The 25,402-nt window shown below is 36.3% G+C and overlaps 3 protein-coding genes and 2 long non-coding RNA genes across 13 annotated transcripts in view; 2 read left to right on the top strand and 3 right to left on the bottom strand.

Moving 5' to 3' along the window:
- LOC139983496 (uncharacterized) overlaps positions 1 to 10,982 on the bottom strand; it is a 62,211-nt gene extending 51,229 nt beyond the window's left edge. Inside the window, exons 1-6 of one of the 4 annotated variants that reach the window (XM_071997074.1) lie at positions 10,925 to 10,982; positions 10,390 to 10,468; positions 3,520 to 3,675; positions 1,959 to 2,123; positions 1,310 to 1,606; positions 446 to 1,060 (exon numbers count right to left, since the gene is read on the bottom strand). In XM_071997074.1, coding sequence (XP_071853175.1) covers positions 446 to 1,060; positions 1,310 to 1,606; positions 1,959 to 2,123; positions 3,520 to 3,675; positions 10,390 to 10,444 — 1,288 coding nt within the window. In that variant the 5' untranslated portion in view covers positions 10,445 to 10,468; positions 10,925 to 10,982. Of the gene's footprint in view, positions 1 to 445; positions 1,061 to 1,309; positions 1,607 to 1,958; positions 2,124 to 3,519; positions 3,676 to 10,377; positions 10,511 to 10,924 lie in introns of those variants that run through there. The other 3 variants (XM_071997073.1, XM_071997070.1, XM_071997075.1) reach the window with 3 other exon arrangements.
- On the bottom strand, positions 4,549 to 6,545 carry LOC139983505 (uncharacterized). Its single transcript, XR_011798718.1, has 3 exons — positions 6,531 to 6,545; positions 5,178 to 5,404; positions 4,549 to 4,839 (listed from the first exon to the last, which is right to left on the bottom strand). It is a non-coding gene; the product is annotated as an uncharacterized lncRNA (long non-coding RNA).
- Positions 7,471 to 9,101, top strand: LOC139983507 (uncharacterized). Its single transcript, XR_011798720.1, has 3 exons — positions 7,471 to 7,611; positions 8,022 to 8,088; positions 8,491 to 9,101. It is a non-coding gene; the product is annotated as an uncharacterized lncRNA (long non-coding RNA).
- A 3,078-nt stretch (positions 10,983 to 14,060) lies between the features above and the next one.
- Positions 14,061 to 19,952, top strand: LOC139983502 (uncharacterized). 5 transcript variants are annotated; one of them, XM_071997084.1, is made up of 13 exons: positions 14,074 to 14,703; positions 15,437 to 15,494; positions 15,706 to 15,749; positions 16,073 to 16,127; positions 16,339 to 16,379; positions 16,698 to 16,755; positions 16,955 to 17,001; positions 17,308 to 17,365; positions 17,567 to 17,610; positions 17,753 to 17,794; positions 17,929 to 17,986; positions 18,187 to 18,230; positions 18,376 to 19,948. In XM_071997084.1, the coding sequence occupies exons 3-13, from the start codon at positions 15,720 to 15,722 to the stop codon at positions 18,781 to 18,783; spliced, it is 885 nt and encodes a 294-aa protein (XP_071853185.1). In that variant the 5' UTR covers positions 14,074 to 14,703; positions 15,437 to 15,494; positions 15,706 to 15,719; the 3' UTR covers positions 18,784 to 19,948. The 5 variants fall into 5 exon arrangements, with proteins under 5 accessions (XP_071853189.1, XP_071853185.1, XP_071853186.1 ...); XM_071997088.1 differs by lacking the exon at positions 15,706 to 15,749 and having other exon boundaries at positions 14,061 to 14,703; positions 18,376 to 19,952; XM_071997085.1 differs by lacking the exon at positions 14,074 to 14,703 and having other exon boundaries at positions 14,722 to 15,494; positions 16,958 to 17,001.
- Positions 19,953 to 22,686: 2,734 nt separating this feature from the next.
- LOC139983494 (uncharacterized) overlaps positions 22,687 to 25,402 on the bottom strand; it is a 31,519-nt gene continuing 28,803 nt past the window's right edge. For both annotated transcript variants that reach the window (XM_071997060.1, XM_071997063.1), the window contains 3 exons: positions 24,695 to 25,072; positions 23,995 to 24,030; positions 22,687 to 22,987 (listed from right to left, as the gene is read on the bottom strand). In XM_071997060.1, coding sequence (XP_071853161.1) covers positions 22,692 to 22,987; positions 23,995 to 24,030; positions 24,695 to 25,072 — 710 coding nt within the window. In that variant the 3' untranslated portion in view covers positions 22,687 to 22,691. The remainder of the gene's footprint in view (positions 22,988 to 23,994; positions 24,031 to 24,694; positions 25,073 to 25,402) is intronic.

Here is a 25,402-nt window from a genome sequence, read left to right as displayed (position 1 = left end):
TTTTCGGGTTATTACTCCGTATACGACGAAGATTGTAAGATATTGCAAATGTGCTACTTTACCGATTGATTAGAGTGATGAAAGATATAGGTTTGTTCATGACAAGTACAATATTCCTCTATATATTGAGATTGTAAATCATGATATATCTAGCTTCACCAATATTAAGACACTGTATTAATAGATATTTTGAAGCCAGAATTTTGAATAAATAGTAATTATCTGTGACTAAATATCATGTTGCAGATCAATTTACGTGTAGTTACCTCATATTGGGCCCGCCCGATAAGAGCCCCCAGAAACGAAGTTAAAACATGTTCGGAAACATGTTCGGAAAACATTATGAGAGAAAAATGAAACAAAGGGTATTGTGTTTAGTCAGTATAACGCAAGAAACCAAAATGATACTTAATATTGATGACTTTGAAAGAATAAAGGCACTCACCAACGGTCTTGATATTATGTTGCTTTACGTCCTCGACTTTACCGTTGTTGTAAATACAAACATATTCACCTTCGTGTGTATATGAGTATTTGTTAATGAGCAACGATCCATCCTTATCAATCTCGTAGCCAGGTTTCAATACATCCGATTTGCCTTCATGATAGTATCCAATAGTTTCGTGGTTTCTTTTCCATAATATTAATAAAGGCTTCTCACTGGTGCATACTAATCTGACGTCATCATATTCCCTATAATATGTCGGTTTCAACAGAGTAGTGATGGAGTCTTTGCTCTCATCTTCGACAATTACAACTATTTGTCTTAATTGTTTAGCTGGAATATCTATCAGAGAGTTACAGATGTAAACATTCAATCGGTCTGTCGAGTTAAGATTTACATTCATTGACACCAATGCCTCGTACATGTTGCCATCAGAGTACGTTGACGTATTTACTAATCGTGTACCGTTCGATGTATTTCTTGTCCAGCTCAGTAACGTATGAGGTCCTGTATTTGTTTCCCGACATGTAAGAAGTGCCGGATCTTGCAGATGCACCAAACAGAAGTTGCTTCCCTCACAAACATCTACTGAAAATACCGCTGTGTCGACGTTTGCTGTAGAAAACCCGATTAAGAAACAACTAAGAGTACCTAACGTTTCGATTATGGCAGAATCTTGTTCGAATGCATATTGAAACTGCATTCGTTTCAGTTTGTCGTTGTAGACTATCCTGCTATATACCAACATTATGTTATTGAGATTAATAGATATTGTTTCAGGACGGAGATTTCTAAGGCATGTTACAATAATCGCAGTTTAAAGCAAGGGAAATTCTTATCAATTCATATACAATACTGACTTACCATAAATAATGACTTTCTGATCTGTTGTAAAAGTATGTGGGTTGGACACAATAAATATAGCACGGTATGTGTTTTCGTCGCTGAAAGTAGTATTCCTTATCAAAAGTCCACCGTTATTGGTAATATCGTATTTCCCAGCAGAGACTCCTGGCCCCGCCTTCCGGCCTAATTCAAGACTTATGATTGGTCGAGCATTGCGTAACGTTGAGTCGTACCAATAAACCCTTTGAGACTGAGGGAAGTAACAATTTATGAGTGCGTCGGATCCACGATGGGCGTAAACAGTAACAGGACAATCTGTGAGATAACAATAAACAATGAGGAAGCTGTTACATGATTGAAGCGAGTCAGTGAGATCACATGTTATGCTCCATTATTTCCAAAGTATATTCTCTGCAATCTTATAACTGTTCATGACTAAGTTCAAGGAAGTTGGTTTTATTTGTAATCAGTATATGCCAATACGTATTTAACATTTTCTTAGTATATGTTTTTAATATATTCCAATCTTTTTAATTCTCCAAACGTCATTTATGATTGCTTTGCAGCTGTACCTAACCGTGAAATAAGGTTACAAGCTAAACATATTGTTTTCTGAAGTAACATGTTACTATAGAATGTTCTCCTTAAAAAATGGTATTAGCAATACCTATAATTATAAATTCATGTTGATATTCATGCCCATCTCTGTCGGAGTATATCAACGTATACAAAGATATGTGATATATTGTAACATTGTTGATAACCATGGCGCCGTCTTCCTCAATATCCAGGGTATTAATGTCTTGTCCAAACCCAAACATGCGTTCGTTATCTTGAAAGCGGAGTAGAAATGAGATGAAGAATTATATCTTATATTTAAACAGCAAAGAAAAACATAATAAATAAATTGAATGATTCTCCAGCCAGAACAGTTCATACTGAGACTATCATTTCAAGCCTTTCCTATCAAAAATTTTGTTTTTTTAATTTAAAACAAAAAATCTCTTAGTTTCAATGCAACCCACTACCCCTAATGAATAAGTGGCACACTGCCATGGCACACTGCAGCACTAACAGTAACATTAGTAGGAAAACAGCCACGGTGTGAACATTTAGGAAACTTTATGTATAACCAGTGTATCCGGTTATATATCTCGGTATCGTAATGTACAGAACAGTACTGTAAACCACACCGATGTACTGCACAACTTGCTAAGGTTTACTAAATATAAAGATAATCTTTTGCTATATGTTGCTGTTACATCGGGAATTTTATATAAATCTTGAACTGGATTTAAAAGAAATTTCACATGATATTTGTAAACGGACCATATGAAACAAATTCATATATCTGTGATATGGACAATATTAATTTATAATCCACAAAAAGCCATACAAAGTGTTATATAAATATATTAGGGTTCTACTTTATATACTTTATGAAACTGCATATGGACTAAAAATTATATAAAATTTCATATTATGTCTGGCCAAAAGTGTTAATAGTTTTATATGGATTTTTTTATCTGGCCTACCTGAGGACTATCTCAAGTTTGATGTGGAATATATAAAGGGAATCCATATAAAAGCTATATAAAGTTTATATAATTTATGTCAAGATTCTACTTTTTATGAACTTCATGAAACTTTATATTGGCAATCGCAAACTGCATATTATATCAGACTAAACGTTTTAAATGGATTTGGCAAGTACTGTCACTAATTGTTTACGCTAGGATGATTATTTTGTTAGGCTACAATATTCACGGATGTCCTGATGATGCCGTTTCCTTCCTCCTTAAGTGTAAGTAAATAGTTTCGTACAGTTATGGGTTGAGCAATTGATACCGCAGCGTTGGCGTAAATGAACTAGTATTATATATAGCAATCTTTAAATTGTCTCATTTGTTTTCATATGTGCCAACTCAACTCAACTCATCACTTTCATTTCTCTGCATTACCTTTCACTTACTTCCTACAAAGGGGTTGCAATTATTCCTTGAACATATACAAGTTTAATACATTTAGTTATAAGATTTAATGAACTCGTATTATGCAATATAAAACAAATCACCATCATCATAATGCAATCATACAAAGTGAAAGTAAAAATGTATCTAAGAATGTATAAGTATTATATATATATATAAGTGTTTATTCATGGTAGATTTTCAACGGAATAACTGACACATACTCCAGAACTTGACAGACATATGATGAACGCTTACCTTGATTAGACATGATTAGTAAATTTCCTTCGACTGGGCTACCGCTGTAGTATTTAACTTCGCTCCAATTTCCTTGTAGCCTGCAGTCAACTTTCCAACTTCTGCGGATTCGTGCATTTTGGTGACTTGTACAGTCTGTCAAAACACCTTGAATACCTAAAACGGTTGGATTCAGAATTAAAATAGAATAGAGTTGTGTATTTCTCATCAAATAGCAATAAGTATTCTTTCTATGAAAATAACGACAATTTATTCCTTCTTTAGTAAACCTACACATCAAAATGTAATAAAAAAGAGCAACTGAAAGGGATGTGCATAGAAATTCACAAACTTCTATATTAGTATATAGCCGATAATGTCTTGTACCGGTCCAAACTTAACATTTCATGTAACTTAAACAGCTCATCTATTATCTGAGAAACAGATTGCATTGAGGCTTACTAAATTTGATTTGAAGCAAAAAATGACGTATAAAACATTTATTTACTTCAACCAATAAAAAGTAAAAAGAAACGTTGCAATAATAAATACGTGCCTTAACCGAAATGATTACGAAACACAAATCATGGTTACCTCAACCACCAATATTTAAGGCAGATAATACATGACACACCTAGGTTTAAAATGAAGCTTAAACCTCCCCCTGTCGAAAAAAGGCCTTTGCCGCGACCAGTTGCAGCGACTTCGCAGCAACTAGTTGCAGCGCAGCCGCTGCGACTTCACTTTTCACATGCAAATGAGGCTTGTGGCGACTTCACCGGAAAGGGGGTTGCAATGACTTCGCCGGAAGGGGCCTGCGGCGACTTTGCAGGAAAGGGGCTTGCAGCGACTTCGCCGGAGAGAGGCTTGCAGCGACCTCGCCGCGACTTCACTTTTCACATGCAAATGAGGCTTGTGGCGACTTCGCCGGAAAGGGGGTTGCGGTGACTTCGCCGGAAAGGGGCCTGCGGGGACTTCGCAGGAGAGGCGCTTGTGGCGACTTCGCAGGAAAGGGGGTTGCAGCTGCTTCGCAGGAAATTAGCTTGCTGCGACTTCGCAAGGAAAGGGGCTTGCGGCGACTTTCCTGGAGAGGTGCCTGCAACAAAAATAAGACAGAAGAACTTTGTAGGTCTAAACTACTTTATTTTTAGTTCTATACTCTTAATTGTAAAACTTCTTATATTATTACTGTCTACTCTAATTTACCTCTGCCCCCCCTCCCATTATCCCCAACATGTCAGCATCACTTCAGTTTCTTCATCAGTCTCCTGGCTCTGCTGCACTTGCTGTTGATTGCCTATGTGACATCAGCATAGATCTTCAGTACACTGCCACCATACACTGGAGAAGAAAGGCAAATTTCCCTCAGGTTAATGACAAATACCAATAAGTATCCTCTTCAATTTATCATTATTCAATACTCATGGAATTGCTGATTTTTTTCATTGTGGATATGAAATTTGAGAGTAATTATAAGTCTTTTCTCCATGCTTAGCCATTACTCTCCAGATCCTTCCTTATACAAGCAAGGAAACTGAAGTGCCAGTTTCACAGGAAATATTTGCATTATGTATATTTACAGCTGATTTGGGAGGAAGCTGTACAGAATTTATGTCAAATGTTTTTTTTTTCCAACTACCTAACCTCCTTTAAAATATGTGGGAATTCTGCTAACTTACATCTAATAGCTTCCATCTGCAGGGGAAACAGCTTTACCACGGATGAATTGTTCCCCTTTGACATATCTTGTGGTTCGAAGAAACCATCCATCATTTTCTTTACAAGAAAAGCCTTAGATTTGAGACTTGGAGAAAAGGGTACTATGCCAAGCAGCTGGTATGGCAACATTGCAGATGACAAGTCTCTCCAAATGTGGTGACGCATCCACCCTATCACTCAAAATGACCTAAAAGAAAGAAAAAAATAACAACAAACTGATTAGAAGCAATCTGGACCTCTACAAATTAAACAAATTATTCATGGCCTTTTTTTTTTAATACCACTTCTGGACACTTAAACACGCCTCAACCTTAATACTCATCAACCCAAGTTCTGTTAAGAAATATAGCAAGAGAATTCTGAGCAGAATCTGTTGATATGTTCTCACTGATATCTATGTCAAGACGTTTTCAGCTTGATCAAAACTCAAGTGCCAGCCTTCCCTTAAAAATGGAGTGATTCTGAGGGTGGGTCCTCCATGCATACAGGTCATTCTAGTTTCAGATATCAACAATTGGGACTTTCACGTTTGGTGCTGTTGACTCATTTATATGCAAGATAATAAATACGCCAAACTTGTGTATGGCTTATAACTGGCTATTCAAGGAAGATCGGCGAAGATTGAATGGCTATTCAACGATGTTGAGAGAAAGTTTGCGCACTTTGCGGATATCAGGAAACCACTGAAGAACTTTCTCTTTCTGTGAGATATTTTCATTTACATTTTAAGAAAACTCAAGTGCTCAGTTTGCAAACTTCAATTTAACTTAAAAAAAAAACGTATTGGATCTAGTATCGTGAATCATACTATCTTTATTTAATCACTCTCTAGGGTCCACCACAACAGAAACACAGGCAATATCTTCACATCATTCTTAGAGGAATACACAGTTTCAATATTTGCCATAGCATATTTATCCCATTTCACATCTGTCATATAAAGACAGTACAGACTCAATAGTTTTGTGCTATATCTGTGGCTGAACCATTGTTCCAATTAACAAGTTCACTGGCTGGTTTGTTTGGAACTGGAATTAGATTGATAGCGAATTTAATCAACTAGTTACAGTAGCTTAGTTATACCCCTTTAGACATGGGCAAATTACATTCCAAGCAGACATGCTATAGGCTTTAACATTTAAAGTTCAGGATTCTTTGCCTGAAATACTGTAAAAGAGTCCCTGAAGTGATAATAGTGATGCATGCCGCCTAGGCCTAGCCTACCCTGTGTTCTGCTAAAATATGCTTAACTATACTGCCTAGGCTTAGCAAGGCTATAGTCGATTTATATCCTTTAGCTTACTGGAACTTACCACAATAAGCAAACGATGCATCATATGTTTCTGAAGCTGTATAAAATGTCCAGAATTTCACCCCCAAAGGCCATTGAGATTTGTCCCTCGTCATCCATTGGCTACACCAAATTGACTGTCTATCAACCAGAAAAGGCAGATATGCTTGCAATCACCTCCAAGCGAAGATGGCAGCCTAAGATCCCTAGCAATTGTATCCACTTCGTCTTTTAAAAATTGAATTTTTTTTACGTTAAGAGTTATGCAAAAGCAAGAAGGCTGGATTAGGTTTGCTTCGTTACTAACACCAATACTAACAGTAACCTACGCACTAAGTGTAAGTTAGGCTACCCAGTCAGGTAACGTGAAAACCTAGCAAAGTAAAAACGTTAACAAAGTCACAGAAAATTCCGATTTCTGTTCATATTCCACAGAACAATGGTCCAAAGTATAGAGTATTTCGTAAAGAATTTTAATAAAGAATTCATGCAAGAAACCTAAAAGTCGAGATATCTAGAGAATCAGAATGTCGATACAGCCGGTATTGTATTTGAAAGATGGATTGTTACGCAATCGAAAGCCTTCGCAGTTTCTGATTGGCCAATCATCTTAATAGACAACATCTGACTCAATTTGCACATTTTTACGTTGTTGGTTATGATGTAAATTCAATCGTGTGGATGAAAAATGAATGAAATGGAGTATACATTTTTAAAGGAATCACGCATCCAGACATTAAAACCAACTCAATTCAGTATCCCTTTGTCAAACTGTACGAGATGTTGTAAGTATATCACCTTTTATCAGATCCTTTCTAGCAACTTGTTACTGCGTACTTAAACCTGGTTGAAACCAGCCAACCTATATGATTGTATGGACAAAAAAAAAACAGTTACCTGTTGTGTAGACTTGTTTACTTCAAATTTACACAACAGTCGTCGAAGTTCCCGTGCTGGTAGTAGTATCATGAGCAGTTGCACGAGACGTGAAAAATAATTTTACACTCACTATACTACAGTAGTAGTACAGTCACTACTCGGTCTATATTTATTTTACTATCATTCCCGGCAGGCTGCAGCATTCGATTGATATACATGATGGAGTAAGAGGTTAATCATTTTTTATTTGGAGATGCCAAGCCAAGTAATAACGATCCCATCGAACTACTTGAATACTCATTCTAGTAACGCTCAATCTAGGCTAGTGTGGTAGTACTACTAGTTAGTAGGGGGCTTATGAGTAAAGCTTCTATATGCCTTCATGCACAGTCAGTGTAGGAGAGTATCGATACAGAAATAGCCTATAGGCTAGGAGGGTCAAGTCTATGTTATGCTATAGTAAGGGCGAGGCCTAGTAGTGGTACTACAATGCTTGTAAGTAGTAGCCTAGGTCTAAGAGTATTTTACTAACTCTAATAATTAAAGATTAAAGTAGTATCCATTGGCTGCATATGCTGATTACTTATGTCTGTGCCTATACCTACAGTGTCATTGAACCCTTTTTTCCCTGTAGATCTACTCTCAAAAATTAACGACTCGGAATGAACTTACAGCAAACTATTTCCAGCAAACAAATATTGGTGCGTACAATTCCTATACAAAGCCTAGTCAGCAATTGAAATTAGCCTGTTGCCAAGTGTTGGTGGGTCAATAGCCACAGCAAGTCGGAATGATAATCACGTCAGTCAGCCCCCCCCCCCCCCCCGCAGACATGACGTGCTAGATTAAACAGCATGATTTCACAACCTTAGCCCTGGCTTTATGTCTCAGTCAATAAACTCTGCGTTTTAATCATGACATGTGGTGCCTGCTATTAGGCCTAATGCACCTATCAACTGTATGATGCACCTCAGACCCCCAGGATAGTTGCGTCATGTCAAAATTAAGCTGAACATTGACACTTCATTGCCCATATAATATGACACCCCATTGCATTATTTAAATTTGACAGGTATTAACTTCATTTCATATATTATTTTCAGAGCCCAGTGTAACTCCTGATTTCAGAGTGAACTCATGAGGCCAACTTAGGCCTACATGGTACAACCAACCACGTAGAAGAGAAATACCAACTTCATCCAATGTTCAGTCAGTAGCTTTTACTCCAGCCTTATCTGAATTTTATATGGCTGGCAACAATTATCCACCCATCATCTATACCTTTAGCAATGGAAGTAAGTGAACTAATGAACATTACAAACTGGCAGGCAACTCTTGACCAAGATGGTCACATTTCTGATAAGTGGGAGGATACGTTGGGTGAGTCCGATGATACCTGTGATGCTTCACCTTTGGAAGATGATGAAGAGTCAGAGATAGAGTCCAGGAGTGGTTCATCATACATCTATAGAGGACATTGGATAACAGTAGAAACAAGTCTTCTCCTGATACTCACATTTGCAACTACGCATTCCATCACTGATGTCCAGCTGTCTGATATGCTAGCACTAATTAGTCTCCATTGTATGGAAACTCACTCTGCCCTAGGTAGTCTTTATAAGTTTAAGAACTATTTTGAAAAGGCAGATTCACCAGTGCAAAAGTATTATTACTGTGGGTCCTGTTTAGCTCTGTTGAAGATGGCCAGACCAACGTACTGTAATATATGCAGGATGACAATTGACTTTGAGAAGAACAAATTCCTCAATGTAACGCTAGAGCCTCAAATTCAAAACTTGTTTCAGCATCCTAGTTTTGTAGATAAATTCAGCATAGATTTAAGGGAAGTATGGATTGTTTCCCAGTGACTTTCCAAATTTTAAGAACCTGATTAACATTTTAAACCTATTAACTGAAACCTATTAATTGATTAACAGAAACTACAGTGAAGTTTGGTAGAATTATGAATAAGAATCTTCCTGAGTTTTGTTCGCAGAGTTTGAGATTACTTTTAAGATTCTAAAGATTTAATAATTTGCATTGCTTAGTGTTATTTGTGGGTTTCCTGTACGAATTAAAAGAAATGAAAAGATCAGTAATTGTTTAATTGCTGATCTATAAGCCTTGATGTTACAGTAACCAATTTGAATTAAAGTACAGAAATCATAATCTCTAATGTGCCTCTCCTCATGTTGTAACCATTACAGTTTGTTCAGTGGTACCACATATTTTCTATTCCTACAGGAAAATTTAAAACATTTAAAAGATGATGGCTCTTTAATTGAAACCAATAAAAAGAAATCCTAAAAAATGTATGATATCTGTTTGGTTTGTGTAGAGTTTGAGTCTGTAAGATTGTATGTAAGTTTTTCCTTGTTGTAAAGATAAGTTAACTGGAGAACCCCTGCACTATGAGCTTCATTATGCTGCACTATGAAAGCTTTCTCACTGTGTAGTAAATACAGCTAATTGCAGAAGGGAAACCTGCCCATGAATCATGATCATGCAGTTATAACTTGAGTTCCCAAAACTATTTGCAGGAATGGTACCTTTCTGTAAAGTGATTATTTCTTGACGTAAAGTATCTGCGACTGGTTGCAACAAGAAGGCCTGTCCTGCAAAGTAACTTTCCTTGCCGCGAAGTAGCTGCGACCAGTAACAACAAGAAGGCCTTTCATGCGAAGTAACTTTCCTTGCCGTGAAGTAGCTGCGACCAGTAACAACAAGATGGGCCTCCTGCGAAGTCATATTCCTTTGCTGCGACTAGTCGCAGGAGCAAAACCCTGCGGCGAAGTAATATTTCTGCTGTTGCGAAGTTACGGCAAAGTCACAGTAAAAGTGATGTACTGCGAAGTCTTGTAGCGAAGGAATTCCTCCGCAGCGAAGTCGCAGCGACTGCGCAGCGAGGTAACCCTTTTAGTAGGGGTCCTTAACTCTATTAAATCGAGGTTAAATAAACTATTACCTTTCAAAAAAGAAATTAACTTTACTCTTTGTCCTACCGTGTAGAATGCACAGAGCGACGGTTATCCAAAGATGTTTTAACACCTGCATCATGGACGATTGAAGAAAGTTGTTACCCTGTACAACATGAGTGAAAGAACCGAAAGCATTAAAACTTGGACTTACCTTTTGTTCGTTTAAGAGACGGTGATTTCGAGCGATTAACAATTACGCTTTTACAACATTTTACAACAATTACAACATTTACAAAATGAGTAACTTCGCAACTGGCGATGTAAAAGTTTCCTACCCTGATGTTTTCCCTTCTTGTTGCTTGCCTTAAGTAATCTAATTACTGAGCAAGTTTAAACAGATCTAATCACAAGCAACCTTGAGGTTTAAAGGTATATATAAAGGTATATCAGGTATATATATATATATATATATATATATATATATATATATATATATATATATATATATATAAATATATATATATATATATATATATATATATATATATATATATATATATATATATATATATATATATATATATATATATATATATATATATATATATATCGCTCAAACCGGTGAAACTATGAGCAACAACTTCTAGTGTTCCACTGGTCTCAACTAATTGCCACCTTTACTTCGCTCTGTCCGACGGACATTGTGCACTCTGTGCCGCAATACACGTCAAACGAAGGCATATATATATATATATATATATATATATAGATATGTTGTTATCTTGGTCGGTTAAGGATGTTGACTAAGTAAGCATTTCATGATTGTTATTAAAAAGTTATACACAGTAATGAAAGATAAGCATCGTCTCGATAGTGTATTATCTCATATCCTAATTCTAACCAAGTTGGTTGTAAAAACATCCCATATTTCGTAACCTTTGTAGTTATGCAGGCGGATGGGTGTGTGTGGGTGTGTGTATGTATATGTGGGCGTGTAACCCATGATTGTATTTCTTATAAGGGTATAATACTATACTTTCTAAGCATTCTTATAGAATATTTAAATATATGATAGCATTTAACGTTGTGCAAAGTCAGTGGTACACAATTGGTACACTCAATTTCAGATTAACTGAATAAGACATTGGTGATTACCTAGCAAAACGGCTTTCAGTTCCCACCCATGAAGACCGATTGTCCATTTCTTGGAATATTTAGCTTACAAAAGGTTTAAATTTGGTAAAAAGTTATTGTTAATTTAATTGGTACACTAAATTTTAGATTAAATGAAATAGAAAGGTTGGTGAATACCTATAGCATACGGTCTTCAGTTCCATATTTTTTTATCTTGATTTGTAGGTTTACTAACAGGGGAGCATGATTGTATGAACTTTTAAGTGAGATGCAATTTAGGTATATTATATAATACTATACTTTCTAAGCATTATTAATGTTGGCTTGTTGGGAGAGACAGAGACAACATAGGGTATAATAATATATTATTTAAGCATTATCATAGAATACTAAATGAAAAAATTCTTACCAATGTAACAACTGGTAGGAATTAAAAGAGTTTCGGTTGAGTGTAAAACTCTTCAGAGTGCACCTATGAGCAGTAGATTGGAAGTTGACTGTATGATGTTATACAAGAAATCATTGTAGTTAGATAAACCCATTCATTGTGATTGGGCACTACTTAATGCCTCCGGAATTTGTGATATTGTACTAAAGAAATCTTGAATATAAATTACAACTTAAAATACATCAATTACCATTGTCAATGTTACATACTTTGTTTAATGGACTATCTCAGAGGGTACCAAGTGCTGGAAATCAAGTACGACTGTTTTGGCATCCGATAAATTTACCTTAGCTGCGAATACCTTAAAGTGAATGTTAATAATATAATCTTGTTAAGACTATTCGAGTACTATTCAAGTCTGGAGAGTTTTCCTATTACTACTTAACTTTTAACTGCACAATTCAATGGACTGTATGAGGAATTTCGAATGAATTTCATATTCCTTTTATTGAACATTTGACATAATGGGTACCACACGCCTACGGTTTGATGGCAGGGTTCATTTGAAGAATGAAATCGAAACCTATATTTATTTACAGTTCTCATCCTGCTGTCCCTTGTCAGACTAGCGTTATATGGTAGCCTCATTTAGCAGACTAAACTAAGTCTATGTCCAATATTAAAAGTCCTTAGAGTATTAAATTTCAACTTGTTACAAAGAGTGCCTATCAAGCTATGATAACTTAAACTTATTTAGACCAGTTATGGTTTAAGTCTTAAGAGGTTGCAGTCAAGGAATTTCCAAACTGAGTGTTATCAAAATCTCGGTTCAAGATATTGAGCTTAAAATGTGATCGATCTCTGGAATGCCCCTTAACGGCTAAATGAGGATGTCTTTGACTTTCTAGTGCTGTCAAGAAAGTTAATACAAATGCATGGTTATGTACATTCCAATACCTCAATCAAAACGTGATCTTCTCAGTCATCTAAGGCAGTGCTTAATTACAAACGAAATCCAACACCCAATGTTCTTCATATACTTGTAATATTCTACTTACAACCTAAAAAAATTTACAGTAGTTTCTGTATGCTCTATGCGTATCGGGTGCATATTCTATAAACATGTTATTTACGACTACAACAGTATTCTGTTTTCCTATTGAGTTTTATGTTACATGTGAAGAACTGACGCAATGGTTCATGTGTTAGACAAGTGTCGCAGCCTCTTCAATTGTGATAAGCTTCTGATTAAAGGGTCCATTCTCAAAAACTGTAAAGTTAATTAGGAAATTAGAATACATCAAGGAGAAATATGTTTTATAGTCTGTTACATACCATTTGAAGATTTGCAGTTTATGCCTACTCTCATTCTCCTGGGACGATTGAAGTGCATTCAATTAAAATACTTTGTTCGTCCTGTATGTTATCCTTCATATTGTGGTAACAAAGTTTTCCTTTCACATTTATAAGTTGCAATTTATTTACTGTCAATCTGACTTATCGGTACTTTTTCATTGTTAACAGAAAAATACATACCGGTTAAATAGGTATCTGCGGTATCCCGATAAGAAATCAATGAAGCCCATATAATAGTTGTTAGTTACTGTAATCAACCGATAGTCGTATTCTCTATAAGGAAATATATAGATCGGCCGACTGCTGAACGACTTGTACACGCCTTGGTAATATCTCATCTCGATGCCAATAACAGTCTTCTCTATGGCCTAACAAATTGTGCCATTGCCAAGCTACAACGTGTACAGAATAGTGCCGCTTGAGTTGTCATGGGTGTAAGTGGTATGGTAACATAAATGCCTTGCGAAAGAACGAGCTGCATTGGCTTCCAGTGAAAGACCGCATTGTATATAAAATGTTAATTAATGCTTACCTACAAATCACTGAACGGTCTTTCTCCTGCTTACATCAGAGATCTCGCTGCTTACACCCCGGGACGCTCGCTCCGTTCAGCATCGCAGGCACTCCTCGTGGTCCCGAAAACCGTCTCAACCAAAAACTACGAAGATCGCGCTTTCTCGGTCGCTGCACCGAAGCTTTGGAACGACCTACCACACGACATAAAGACTGCCAAATCTCTCGCCATATTTAAGAACATTTTAAAAACACATCTTTTTAGTTTCTCAACGTGATTTTGTCACTTTTATTTACTCGTGTTTTGATCTAGACTTTTACTTTTGCATAACTCTATTTTATGTGTTTATCCTTTGTTTTGCTTTTTTATAGGTTTTGGTCTGTTTTATAATCTTCTCGTGTTTTAGATTTTTGTGTTCGTATTTTACATACTGTTTAATTTTCGATTATGTGTTTTCTAGACTTTTTATTCCTTTGATTTCTCTGTCATTTTGTTTCTATTTGTTTTAGGTTTTGTAAAGTGCTAGAGGCCTTTTGGTATTTGGCGCTATATTAAAAAGTTATTATTATTACGCTACAATAAGCCAAACACGTTATATAAAGCTGAGATGTTTCTCTTTTTCCATTGAAAATCCCCTTATATAAACTAATTCAAATTTCATTTCGTCCTAAATAAACACTGCTTTTATATCAATATCCTGCTCAGTAACATCTTCATGACCTGTTCGAAAATAAAGAAAGTCGTACACCAATTAAATTTCCTATTACGGCAATACATACAATAACAATAGGCATCGCATTAGTAATACCGAGTTGATATATGTTCAAAATTCATGACAGTTGAATATGCAGTGTAAGTTCTTGATCATAGGCTTACAACGCAAAGTGAAAATGAAACTCATCGGCGTATTCTCATTGTGTATTACATTGGATAGGTACATCTTTAGTGTACTGGAACCAACATTATTTGATACGGACAATACATTTCGCTATGCCTTATTGAATACGTAAGTATGAATTTTAATATCAAATTTCTAGTCTAATAATTCGGCTGCAACCTGTGATGTCAAGTGGACTACTTAGACAACTTAAAGCATATTTTACTGCATTAGTTTGCAATTATTCAGAGAATACGTAGATATTATATAATGAAACAATATTCATTAACTTTATCTATTAGTTTTTAATGATTTACATTAGAGCAAGGAAGTAAAGTCCAACTTTTCATCAAGTCTCTGTGGGTTTGTAAATAATTAATCCTAGAGATATGTAGTCTTGTTTGAATATATACAATTAACACACGCATTATATCACGGTACTTCTTCTATGCAATACAAAGTCTAGATAAGGGTAAACCTTTGTACGGACCAGTAAAAACTAAACGATAGTCTTCCAAACGAGAGTTGCTGATGGCAAATTGAATTCCTATATGCGAAGTGAATGCTATTTGACTGTATCATGTTATGTAGATATCGGCTTATTTTGGTTCGCCTTCCATGCAACAACGGACAGCGCTACGTAGAACAACTCAGTTTGTACCAAGCAACTTAAATTATGGCTACCAAAGGTTTTCCCGTTCGTGACAAACGGTTGTTAATTGTGGTCGCGATACCCTTGTTAGCGCTATGTTATGCTTTAGAAGAACATAATCAGGCATATATCGCTAATCCTGTAGAGAAGATATCACCAAAATTTGAATAAAAAATTGAGCACATTTTTCCTTATTTGCACCAACTCCAGAAGGAACAATTTGGAAGTATTCAAGATTATAATGTGTTGGCAAATTCCGATCTAGAAGGTATGTATATCCATACAAAAAAATTTCCGATGAATGTATGTTATTATTTTCTTTAGACAAGTTTGACAAGTTCTGTTTTTAATTTAGAATGGTGGCGGATGAATGACTACCAATTGACATATTTGAGTTGGGCAAAGAAACGCTCTATATCGAAGCAATTAAATTCATTTTCTTGTTTATCCGTCATGAATATTTTATCTTACATTTGTAGAAATCAAAGAAGTCATGAAGTGGCTGGAGGGGAATAAATTGAGGGTAATTTTCATTAAATTTTTATTTCAAAATCACTTTTCAGATCTGTGGTTACATATTTTGTATATGTATGATAACATTCAGTGTAATCTTGGTTTCTTAAATTGCTGTTCGATAAAAAAAACCCTCTTTTGTTTATTCCTGCTGAAGGAAACGGAGGAAAATGAAATGATGGAGGGTGGTACTGCTGAATTAATTGTAGGCGCTATGTTATGCTTTACAAGAACCATAATAAGGCATATGTCGGTAATACTGTAGTGGACATGTAACCAGAATTTAAATACAAAATTGAGCAATTTTTTCCTTATTTGCACTCACTTCAAAAGGAACAATTTGGAAGTATTCAAGATGATAAAGTGTCGGCAAATTTCGATCTAGAAGGTATGTATATCCATACAAAAACAGTTTCCGATGATTGTATGTAATTATTTACTTTTGACAAGTTTGACAAGTTCTGTTTTTAATTTAGAATGACAGTGGATGCATGATAACCAATTGACACATTTTAGTTGGGCAAAGAAACGCTCTATATCAAAGCAATGAAATTCGTTTTCTGGTTTATCCGTCATGGATATTTTATCTTCATTTGCAGACAAAGAAGTCATGGAGTGGCTGAAGAGGAATAAATTTGGGGTAATTTTCATTAAATAATCATTTCAAAATCAATTTGCAGATCTGTAGTTACATATTTTGTATATGTATGATAACTTTCAGTGTACTGTTGGTTTCTTAAATTGCTGCTCGAAAAAAAAACCTTCTTTAGTTATTCCTGCTGAAGGAAACGGAGGAAAATGACATGATGGAGGGTGGTACTGCTGAATTAATTGTAGGCGCTATGTTATGCTTTACAAGAACCATAATAAGGCATATGTCGGTATTCCTGTAGAGAAGATATCACCAAAATTTAGATACAAAATTGAGCAATTTTTTCCTTATTTGCACTCACTCCAGAAGGAACAATTTGGAAGTATTCAAGATTATAATGTGTTGGCAAATTTCGATCTAGAAGGTATGTATATCCATACAAAAAAGGTTTCCGATGAATGATTTTAATTATTTTCTTTTGAAAAGTTTTGTTTTTAATTTAGAATGGTAGCGGATGAATGATTACCAATTGACATATTTGAGTTGGGCAAAGAACGCTCTATATCAAAGCAATTAAATTCATTTTCTTGTTCATCCGTCATGAATATTTCATCTTACATTAGCAGCACTCAAAGATGTCATCGAGTCGGCGAAGGGGAATACATTGGGGGTAATGTTCTTTAAATTATCATTTCAAAATCAATTTGCAGATCTGTGGTTACATATTTGTATATGTATGATATCATTCAGTGTAATCTTGGTTTCTTTAATTGCTGTTCGCAAGAAAAAAACCTCTTTTGTTTATTCCTGCTGAAGGAAACGGGGGAAAATGAAATGATGGAGGGCGGTTCTGCTGAATTAAGTGCAGGCTTTAGAGGGACATATTAAGGCATACGTCGGTAATATTGTAGTGGACATGTCACCAGAATTTGAATACAAAATTGAGCACTTTTTTCCTTATTTGGACTCACTCCAGAAAAAAGAATATAGAAGAATTTTGAATGATGCACTGTCGGCAATTTCCAGTCAAGATGGTATGTATATCCATACAAAAAAGTTTCCGATGAACGTATGTATTTATTTCCTTCTGACAAGTTTTGTTTTTAATTTAGATGGGTAGCGGATGAATGATTACCAATTAACACATTTGAGTTGGGCAAAGAACGCTCTGTATCAAAGCAATTTAATTCATTTTCTTGTTTATCCGTCATGAATCTTTTATCTTACATTTGCAGCAGTCAAATATGCCATCGAGTCACTGAAGGGGAATACATTGGGGGTAATGTTCTTTACATTATCATTTCAAAATCAATTTGCAGATCTGTGGTTACATAGTTTGTTAATGTATGATAACATTCAGTGTAATCTTGGTTTCTTAAATTGCTGTTCGAAAAAATTCTTTTTGTTTATTCCTGCTAAAGGAAACGGAGGAAAATGACATGATAGAGGGCGGTACTGCTGAAGTAAGTGTAGGCGCTATGTTATGCATTAGAAGAACGTAATAAGACATATGTCGATAATATTGTAGTGGACATGTCACCAGAATTTCAATACAAAATTGAGCATTTTTTCCCCTTATTTGCACTCACGGCGCCAGAAGGTAGATTATAGAAGTTTTCCAAATTCTGATGTGTGGGAAAATCCCGAGCAAGAAGGTATGTATATCAATACAAAATAGTTTCCGATGCATGTATGTAATTATTTTCTTTTGACAAGTTTTGTTTTTAATTTAGAATGGTAGCGGATGCAAGATTACCAATTGACATATTTGAGTTGGGCAAAAGAACGCTCTATATCAAAGCAATTTAATTCATTTTCTTGTTTATCCGTCATGAATCTTACTTTACATTTGCAGCAGTCAAAGATGCCATCGAGTCGGCGAAGGGGAATAAATTGGGGGTAATGTTCTTTAAATTATCATTTCAAAATCAATTTGCAGATCTGTGGTTACATATTTTGTATATGTATGATAACATTCAGTGTAATCTTGGTTTCTTAAATTGCTGTTCGAAAAAAAACCCTTTTTTTTTTATTCTTGCTAAAGGAAACGGAGGAAAGTGACATGATGGAAGGCGGTACTGCTGAATTAAATGTAGGAACATATGACGATGAACTAATCGACAGTGGTACCGCTAATGAGATAGAACCTGATACAAAGGAAGAATTAGACACGGATACCCAAGAAGAGACAGATGATGTCGACGAGTACGAAAATAAACAGCTCGTTGAAACATTTAATGACATTGAATATGATGCAAAGACAAATGAAAAGGCACTTCTTGAGAAGGAAACACCAAAATCCACTAATCTTATGTTAGACACCGGAACAGAAGATAAGGGTAAAAAAGATATGCTAGAAATATCTTCTAGCTTAATGGAATTATGTATGCACGTTTTGATTTATTATTTTATATTAGTATACGCAGTAAATATTCGTTTTGATCGTGAGTGAAAATTTATATATTTATGCTTCTTCCTCTCCTTCACATACTGTGTTTCTTTTTTCTCTCATTTATTCACGATTATTAACATGTACGTGGTACGAGGAGTTATGATAACAACATAGGTATGTCACCTGAATGATACAAAAGGAATTATTAACATAATGTGAAAATTGATTCTGAATTGAGTATTTCTTTTTCTCCACTTATACCGAAATATATGTATACATATCCAGAAAAACATAGATGATAAGCAGAGGTTAAATCAAGAGTCGCAAATTTCATTGATTGAATGAGAAAAACAAGTCCTTAATGCCATGTATTTCCTACGAGCAGAGATGGTAGAGTTTCGCTTCGAGGCAATGTGCTTCTCAACGTTAAGAATGAATTTCATTTTATAGAAGAAATTGTAGCAGTCAGGCTTAACATTGTTTTGTTTACAATTGAAGACAAAGTATTTGATGTGAAGGATAAAAAAAATCAATGGGTCTTTTTTATGAGAAGATAAACTGTCTACCAACAAATTTCTGTTGTCAATCTGATAGTAAATTAGACGTCACATGACAGGACCAGAATGAATGTTCAATAGTTTCCTCTTCAATATTGCAAATTGTACAGAGTGGAGAAGCCGCTATTTTCATTAAATTTAAAAGCCGATTGGTTCCTAAGATGCGGTGTCAGAATCTGAATTGGAAATATTGTATTTTTGCTTCAGAAAGCGTACAATAAGTCAAAGGTACCGCTCCATTTAGAGCAGGCCTTTGACGGGAGCGAAATACAGTCTATAAGGCGAAGATAGACTACTTGTGACAATTTAGAAATGCTAGACATAAGATTGACAAGGTGACCTTGCTGTTCCTAGACACCGTTTTCTAAACTGACAGAATCTTTCCAACTTCTAGGAATTGCAGAAATGATCCCACGAAAACAAGTAAAAGGATACCTTAATATCTTAAATTTGGTTAGAAAAGCGTTGGAGGACATTGGCTTCCCATCTGGCAAAAATATATCCTTAACAAACAGTAAACCGGCAACGTGAAGTTTATTATCATAAACAATGGTATTATCAATTCTAATAAAATGATTTTCCAAAGGATTTGATCACCAAAGTGATCCGAAGGATTCTTAAAGGTAACTTTACTGTAAGCCATGCAAATTTGCTTAATGAAAATATTTTTTGGTACAAGAAATATCCTCGACATGAAAATTACAGTTGAAAAGCAAATCTTTACCGAACGGCGAATGAAAAACGAGCTTCCAATACCCAGTGTTGGCATAATTACAAGTACGCTTGACCCATGAGGTGTTAAGAGCTTCCACAAAGCTATGAACATGTATCATTTTTAAACCTCCCTTTCCAATTGGGTTATACATAGTAAGTCTCTTAATTTGTCAGGATTCCCGTTCCAAATGAAGTCAAAAATACTGCTTTGGATTTTATTAATAAAGTCTTTTGGGGGTCTAGGTAGAACCTGAAAAAGGAAGACGAGTTGGCTGATTGCAAAATACTTCACTATTGTGTTTCTGCCAATAGGTGTGAGATCACGCCCATTCCAAACTCTGAGCTGGTGTTTCAGCCTAGCTAGATAGCTTCTGCTCATAGTTTAAGCGAAAGAGATCGTTACCATTGTGAGTGAAGTTTGTACCGAGATACCTAATAGGAGAGTTAGTAATAGAAAAATTGAATTCACTGACATGATCTGGGTTATTTGAAATGAAAGGACCCAGGAAAGGAAACTGGGATTTGCTGAGAATAATTTTGAGACCAAATGCTAGTCGAAACTTTTCTAAGGTATTCAGCACATTGAAGAGGCCATGACACGAAAATTCCAACTAATCGAGAGTAGCTTCCTCTGAATCTATGAGAAAATCTATGTTCAAAACTATCCTCATCACCTTGAAAACCTCAAGGACTAATTATAAATTAACGTTTTAATATTCGCATCCGAAAGTAGACATCTGAGAATTCGATTTCACAACAAGACAATGATGACGTCATGTTAGGAACACAAGTGCCAAGCCGAGGCATGTACCGGATGCCCGACGATCATACCGTTCCACATACACGCACATTTACACTGAGAGAACAACCACTGTATTACGCTATATCGTTAGAAATTTCAGGTTTGTTTTACAACTGTTGTAAACTATCCGAGAGAAATGTCGGTCCGTTGTGTTGTTGGGGCTGCATAAATATCATAACCCATGCAATTAGCCTTCATCCATGGCTGAAGGACGAACAAAAAACGGCGATTATGATCAAGTTAGTGCACAACACCAGCGCCGATTTCACTGGGCCTAGCCACTATGCAGCTCCGTATGAAGCGAACACTTCACGGAAGCATATACTACGATCCCTCCTTTTTTTATGAAATAAAACAAATGGGTTTTAACGGGTCGACATAAACGAGTCGTTCTTCTGTCAAGTATTCCACATTAAAAACTCCGAAGACCAGATTGGAGAACAGAAAACCTTCAATGGGCAAGTGGCGATCCTTGTACTTGTACTTGTATATGAATACATAACCAACACACTATATATGGGTTGTAGTTCACCGTAACACAACGCACAATACGGTTTAGGGTGTTCCGCAAATTTCAACAACACATGCAAAAAATGGACTGGATTTTGTTTTTAAATGATTCGTTCATAAATTCTTACCACGTTGTATGTTCCTTGCAATAGTTCCGAACGGGTTTGTTCTTCGATATGTTGTGGAGCTTCAATTTCGGCTTGTTTAACAGGGTCGAACTGATACGGTTCTAACACCTCAGGTCCACCCACAACGTTCGTTTAAATATTGGCATGATCATCGCCTTCACTCTCTGCTTCAAATATTAGAAAGGGAACTCTAATTATAGCCCAATTTCACTGCGTTGTGAAGAACCACTATCATTGTGAACTTCGGTTGCCTCATTTGCTTCTAAATCTGACATTCCACGGGAAATTTCGATCTGATTTCGCGCCGACTTGTTATCGATTGTTATGTGTATTTATGTACACTTGTCGTACTGCAAGTATGATATGTGTTCGGAGGGTTCAGCGAGAGCAAAATCGTGTTCAAAACATGACGTCACATGACGTCATGAGATTAGGAAATTTCAGCCGAACGAACTTTTCAAGCCCGAAGAGGGTAAATTAAATCTAAATTTTCGAAGGGAAAATCAAATTTTTAACTGGCAGGATGGTTGATATATGTTCTAGAGAGCATGCTTAGATAGATTCCAAAAAGACAGGACGTTGAAATTTTCGTGTCATGGCCACTTTAACAGTGCTGTTGCGGGTACCGTCTAAAAATAAAGTGGTGTCGTCGGCATACTGCAGTACTTTAATCTCCCGCCCAAATATGTTTTTCCCCTTGACCGTGCTTTCACAAATAATTTTGGATGGACGGACGGACGGACGGACGGACGGACGGACGGACGGACGGACGGACGGACGGACGGACGGACGGACGGACGGACGGACGGACGGACGGACGGACGGACGGACGGACGGACGGACGGACGGACGGACGGACGGACGGACGGACGGACGGACGGACGGACGGACGGACGGACGGACGGACGGACGGACGGACGGACGGACGGACGGACGGACGGACGGACGGACGGACGGACGGACGGACGGACGGACGGACGGACGGACGGACGGACGGACGGACGGACGGACGGATGGATGGATGGATGGATGGATGGATGGATGGATGGATGGATGGATGGATGGATGGATGGATGGATGGATGGATGGATGGATGGATGGATGGATGGATGGATGGATGGATGGATGGATGGATGGATGGATGGATGGATGGATGGATGGATGGATGGATGGATGGATGGATGGATGGATGGATGGATGGATGGATGGATGGATGGATGGATGGATGGCTTTAATGTTTAGGTAGCATATTTTCCATTAATAACCTCTTTCTCGAACATAAAGCGATGACAACAATAAAATCATTGTTGATATATGAGTAATTCCAACTAATTTGGTTTCTGAACTTTCTGGCCGGGACCATGAAAGAAGCACTGTGCCAGTAGCGAACAACGTCCACAACAATGACGTTTTAGATAAAATGAATGTGTGCATAATTGCAAGAACATTGAATTGGATATCTTTTACCAAAACGGACGAATTCACTATCAACAAACAATCTCCAGTAACCAGGCCCATCGTTGGTATAACAAAGGATCCAAGTACCTTTAAACCTGCAATAAGGAATCCAAGTGAATAACATTTAAACCAAACAACTAATACAACGGTTAATTTTCCTGCTTGTTTCCTCAAATAAACTTAAAAATAACCGTATTAAAGTTACGAATAAAATAATCGGGAGGGTTTGCATGGGAGAAACAAATATGTACTTAAGTTATTACATAACTTATATTACAAGATTTATACAAACACATTAATATAATTACAGAACATATTGACTCCATAAAAAGGAACCACAACCGTAGTTCGTACCAACAGCACTTAGTAAAAGCAGTTCAAAGTTCAAATATTTTATCCTTGGTCCATGTATGTTAAAACAAAACTCATATACCAACAATGGCAAATGGACCCATGCCGTTGGTTTTCCTTTTAAACACTCTGGCTGTCGAATTACTAAGATTTTTATCACCTATTGTCTGCAAACGAAAGATTTAATTTTTGAAATTCGAATTAACTCCTGCAAGCCCCCCCCCCCTCCCCCCATTAACAACCAAAAATCCAAATAAATTTCAAATAGTAATACACATAATGAGTTTTCATTGAATTATGATCACTCCAAATAGACTACAAAAATGTGGTTCTTATCTTAAGTCATAATATCTATAGAGGAAATTGGCTATTTACTTATTAGCCGATTGTTATTGTTTTAAGTACTTGTGTTGATATATAATACTTTGGAACTTTCACCCAGTTACTATTCAATTTTATGGTGTAGCTCCATTCAAACATCAAAGGCTTGGTTATCTTCACTGTGGATGTTAATATTACTCTTGGCTTCTTAGCATGAATGTTGTCTGCTAATTATATTTACCAGAAATGAACAAAGAAAAAAATCAGTTTCTAGATAGACTAACCAATATGTCATCACCAGGAAACACTTGAGGCACACTGTAACAAGTGTCGTAGTAATGGTAGACTTGTACTAACAAATATGACATCAATTTCATTTTTAATGTGCATATATGAAATATAGCAAAATTATCATCATGTTTAATCTTACCTCGAAACCTCTCTCTTATCCTATCCTCTGTCACAGCTGCAAGAAACAAGTCGAAAAGATAAATATTGTGTATGACGAAACGACTTACAAGCTTAGTATCTGAAAATTAAAACTAAGCTGAGAATAATGGTAATCAGCATAAACTTACATCCTACGAATGATTTGTGAGTTCGACTCCCTTGAGGTATTCCAAATGCAAAGAAAAGCCTAATGTCACGGTATTGGTAAAAATCATTTTGCTTTACATATCTAATTGACCGTTCCTTAAGACGGATCGGAATTGGCCACGAGGGGTTCTCACTGAGGTTTGGATAATCTTTGTGTAAGTTTACGAAACTCGATATGTTTACAGAGCGATAATTTTAAACGGATGATTTATTAATGTGGTGTGAGTTATTCATCATAAGCATATTTATCATATAAGTCTGGATGGGTTGGGGAATTTGTTTCCCCTTCACTGTCATTTAAACAACACCCTCCCCTCCCCCTCCCTAACCTTCGCCGAGCTTTAATCCAACTGCTGAAAAGGAAGTCCCGTTTCTTCTAAGTATTGTTACTTGAAGATCACTACAAGAAAAATTAGTTTCAACAAGCTCCAATTGGGCGTTTGTTTTCAATTGAAGCTCCTTTATCATGATACACTAATAGTTAATCTCCTCATCAACATACCTTCCTACGCTTGTACGTTGTTTTAAGTTACCTGAAGTACGTTTCTGTAGATGCAACGTAACGTCTGTCTTGTGTTGCCCAAGAACCTCGTAGTTCACAGAGCAGGACGCTGTTACATCGTTAGCCTGCCAGTCTTCGTCTGTCTCACTTTCATAACCCTGGTCAGTCGTTATTTCGTAGTAAGTAGTCAAATATATGTTAAACACAGACCCCAAATTTCTCACTATTAGCTGTGTTTGGCTGAAAGTAATTCTGGAAAACATATGTTCATCGTGAATCCATTTCGGGTGCACGATTGGAAGAACGGCCTCTATGTAACACGTCAGATATCCACTGCTTGTTACATTAAATGTGCAATCCGATGTTTCAGAACACCCAACTATAGAAGGTGAAGGATTGGTTGGCGTAACTGATGAGTAAAGAAAATGAGAGGAGAAAATTATGAACGATATACTGCTTAAGTTGTTTTCCTCTTTCAAAGATAGCTTTTACTTTTTCGAAATTTTACTACGTGTACGACGAAGAATACAATACTAATTCCAAAATTTCTACCTATCGATTGATTAGCATGATATAAGATAAAGGTTTGTTCCTTAGCAGACAATGTTCTTCTATATCTGGAGAATCGAAGTCATCATGTACCTAGCTTTACCAATACTTTGACACTGTACTAATTAGATACTATGAAGCCAGTTTTCTTTTAATGAAAAGTCTTTTTTTTTTGTGACTTAGAGGCCTC

The sequence above is a fragment of the Apostichopus japonicus genome, chromosome 16 (assembly GCF_037975245.1).
Source record: "Apostichopus japonicus isolate 1M-3 chromosome 16, ASM3797524v1, whole genome shotgun sequence".
Lineage (NCBI taxonomy): Eukaryota > Metazoa > Echinodermata > Holothuroidea > Aspidochirotida > Stichopodidae > Apostichopus > Apostichopus japonicus.
The sequence above is the reverse complement of the archived record's forward strand: the minus strand, read 5'-3'. Positions and strand labels throughout refer to the sequence as shown.